The sequence below is a fragment of the Chelonoidis abingdonii genome, chromosome 20 (genome assembly GCF_003597395.2).
Source record: "Chelonoidis abingdonii isolate Lonesome George chromosome 20, CheloAbing_2.0, whole genome shotgun sequence".
NCBI lineage: Eukaryota > Metazoa > Chordata > Testudines > Testudinidae > Chelonoidis > Chelonoidis abingdonii.
In genome coordinates, this window is record NC_133788.1 from 20,358,526 (window position 1) to 20,361,066 (window position 2,541).

A 2,541-nucleotide genomic window follows, 5' to 3' on the forward strand; every position below is an offset into this window, starting at 1 on the left:
AATTCCCGCCCCTGACTTTTAAAAAATCCAGTTCTCTGATTGGTCCTCTGGTCAGGTGTTTGGTTCCCTTTGTTCACCCTTTACAGGCAAAAGAAAATTAACCCTTACCTTACCTATCTATTTATGACAGGAACAATATAGTCCTACAAATAACTGAGCTTGGATCCAAGGCACAAATTGATAAATCCTATTGCTCCTTTGCACAGTAACTCTGTTAAATCTTTACTGCTTCCTATGTCCCTGGGAAGGGGAAGTTTAAACACTAACTGATTGTAATACTGTATTTACCTTATTTCCTTTGGTGGCAGAGGGTCAAACTCAACTCCTTCGCCAAAGGATAAAGGGCATAACCTCGCAGGGCAGCTGGAGAGCAGCGGGTTGGGGGAGAACACAGCATTCTGCAAAGTGCAAAGAGACTCCCTTTAACATAGCAATTCGGTACAGTCCCAGGAGGAGATGCATGTTTAGTCACTTCCTATGTCAAGGACAAAGTTAACATTACCCAAAACAGACTTATCTGTAAATGACTGATAGTTCCATTGACTTCCATGGAGACCCATGGATTTACACAATAGGTGTGCCTGGGACTTCAGGGGCATTCATACAGAGAAGGTCCTTCCCCACCGCGAGGGGCTGGAGTCAGTACATCCTCCATAGCTAGTATGGTATCATGTAAACTATCTGCTTTGGGGATTTATGTTTGGGTTTTTTATCATTAATATTTTCCAAAGTGTGTATGAAACCTCTCAACACTGGATTCATCAGTCAATTATAGACATAAATTGCAAGAGAAACCTTCACAGGTTATTAAGTTGCATAAACTTCCAAACAGCCTTCCCAGCTTCCAACTCCCAAGCTCAGTACGTACATGCACTGCAGGAAAGGGGGAACTCTTTCTAGCCTGGGGTTTCTCCAGGAATGGAGAGGTCCACCATCTCCTCTCTTACGAAACCATATGAACTGCGAGGCGCTTTCCCTTCTGCAAAGGCGCGCCAGCTGGGAAGGAGGAGGAGAATGGTCATGTGCTGAGGCTAACACAGCACCTCCAAGCAGGCAAATTCTGCTTTTCTTAAAGGAGCATTCCCAAAGCTGTATTAAAGACACCTGAACGTTACGAGAATCTTATTGTTCAATCTTTGGCATTTCTAAGCTGTTCTCCCTTTTCCCTGCATTATCTTAACAAAGACACCTTTGATCTAGATAAGCCAGTGAGGTGTCCGTTATTTACAATAAAAGGCCTGATTTTCAGAGGTACTGAGCACCTCAAACTCCAAGTGAAATTAGTGAAAGATGCAGGTACTCAGAATCTTTGACAAAAAAAATCAGACCCCAGAATTCACCCCCCCGGAGCCCAGGCTGGTATTCTAAGGCCACTAAATCTTAGAAGCCAGTTTGTGGCTTTCACTTTGGCAAGAGCTGAGTGTGTGACTGACCTTTAAAAAGGCCTGGTGGAAAATGACTCCAGACAGTCTGTGTGCAAGAGTGATGGGCCATATGGAATTCCTGTCACCAGCAGAAAGCTGGGAGGTGTTGTAAATGAATAACTCAAGTTTCATGATTCTACAATGCTGCCACCAGCCACTGTTCCTGATGTCTGTACTTCCATCATGCCAAGAGTGTGCTGGGCACTTTGTGGGTACAGTGCCCACACAGATAAATTAAACAAAAGTAGCAACAGTTGTGGGTGAAGGGGAGGGGAAGTTGGGCCACTTGTTTTCGATCTCTCTCTTGTCTAGGTACATTCTTCCAGGTGAAAATCTGTACCAGTTCTAACTGCCACTCAGGGCTTGGATGGACGCCCTCTGGTGTGATCTGAGACCAAAAGCTAAATAAAAGCTATCTACCGCCAGCTAAACAAGCTTTCCTTTACAGTGTATTCATGGCAGACACACCACCTTAACCCCCTGCCCTCTGGCTTGAGATGTTACCGGGAGATGCGCAAACAGTTCCGCGCAGAGGAGCTGACTGTCACCCTTGGGCTCAAGCTTTCCAGCAGCTGCTGCGCCTCTAGCCAGAGGGGCTGGAACGCTGGGGGAGACAACTGGCGAGGGCATCTCTGCACACCACGAGCAGACAAGAGACACAGGAGGATTTGTGAGCTCGACTGTGCTTCTGCCTCCTCTGCGGAGCAGGAGAGCCAAAGAATTGAATCACTCTGCAGGCAGGAGCCGCATCTTTGTAGAGGGGACAGGCGGAGAGGGAAGCTGTTGTGCACAGGGATCACCAAAGGTGCAGCCACTGCTAAGGGTGAACCAGGGACTAGCCCTGCTGGGGATGCAAGATCATCAGGAAGGGAAACTTTCACAGCCTGAACCCAGCGCCCCCAGCATAACCCCGGGCATGCACCGATACGCCCCTCGGCTACCCCCAGCAGAGATGCATGTCCGGACACCCCCGGGTCCCGCTGCCCCGTGCATGCACCCCCTGGCAACCTCCGGGTCCCGCTGCCCCGTGCTTGCGCCCTCAACTCAGCCTCACGCCCAGCGTCCCGAGCGGCGCTGCCCCGGCCCGGGCAATACTCACCGGCGGCGCCTGGCCCGC

The 2,541-nt window shown here is 49.4% G+C and overlaps 1 protein-coding gene across 2 annotated transcripts in view; it reads right to left on the reverse strand.

Annotated features, from left to right (window-relative positions):
- RFLNB (refilin B) overlaps nucleotides 1-2,541 on the reverse strand; it is a 24,042-nt gene that overhangs the window by 11,405 nt on the left and 10,096 nt on the right. For both annotated transcript variants that reach the window (XM_032785323.2, XM_032785334.2), the window contains one exon: nucleotides 289-398. In XM_032785323.2, coding sequence (XP_032641214.1) covers nucleotides 289-398 — 110 coding nt within the window. The remainder of the gene's footprint in view (nucleotides 1-288; nucleotides 399-2,541) is intronic.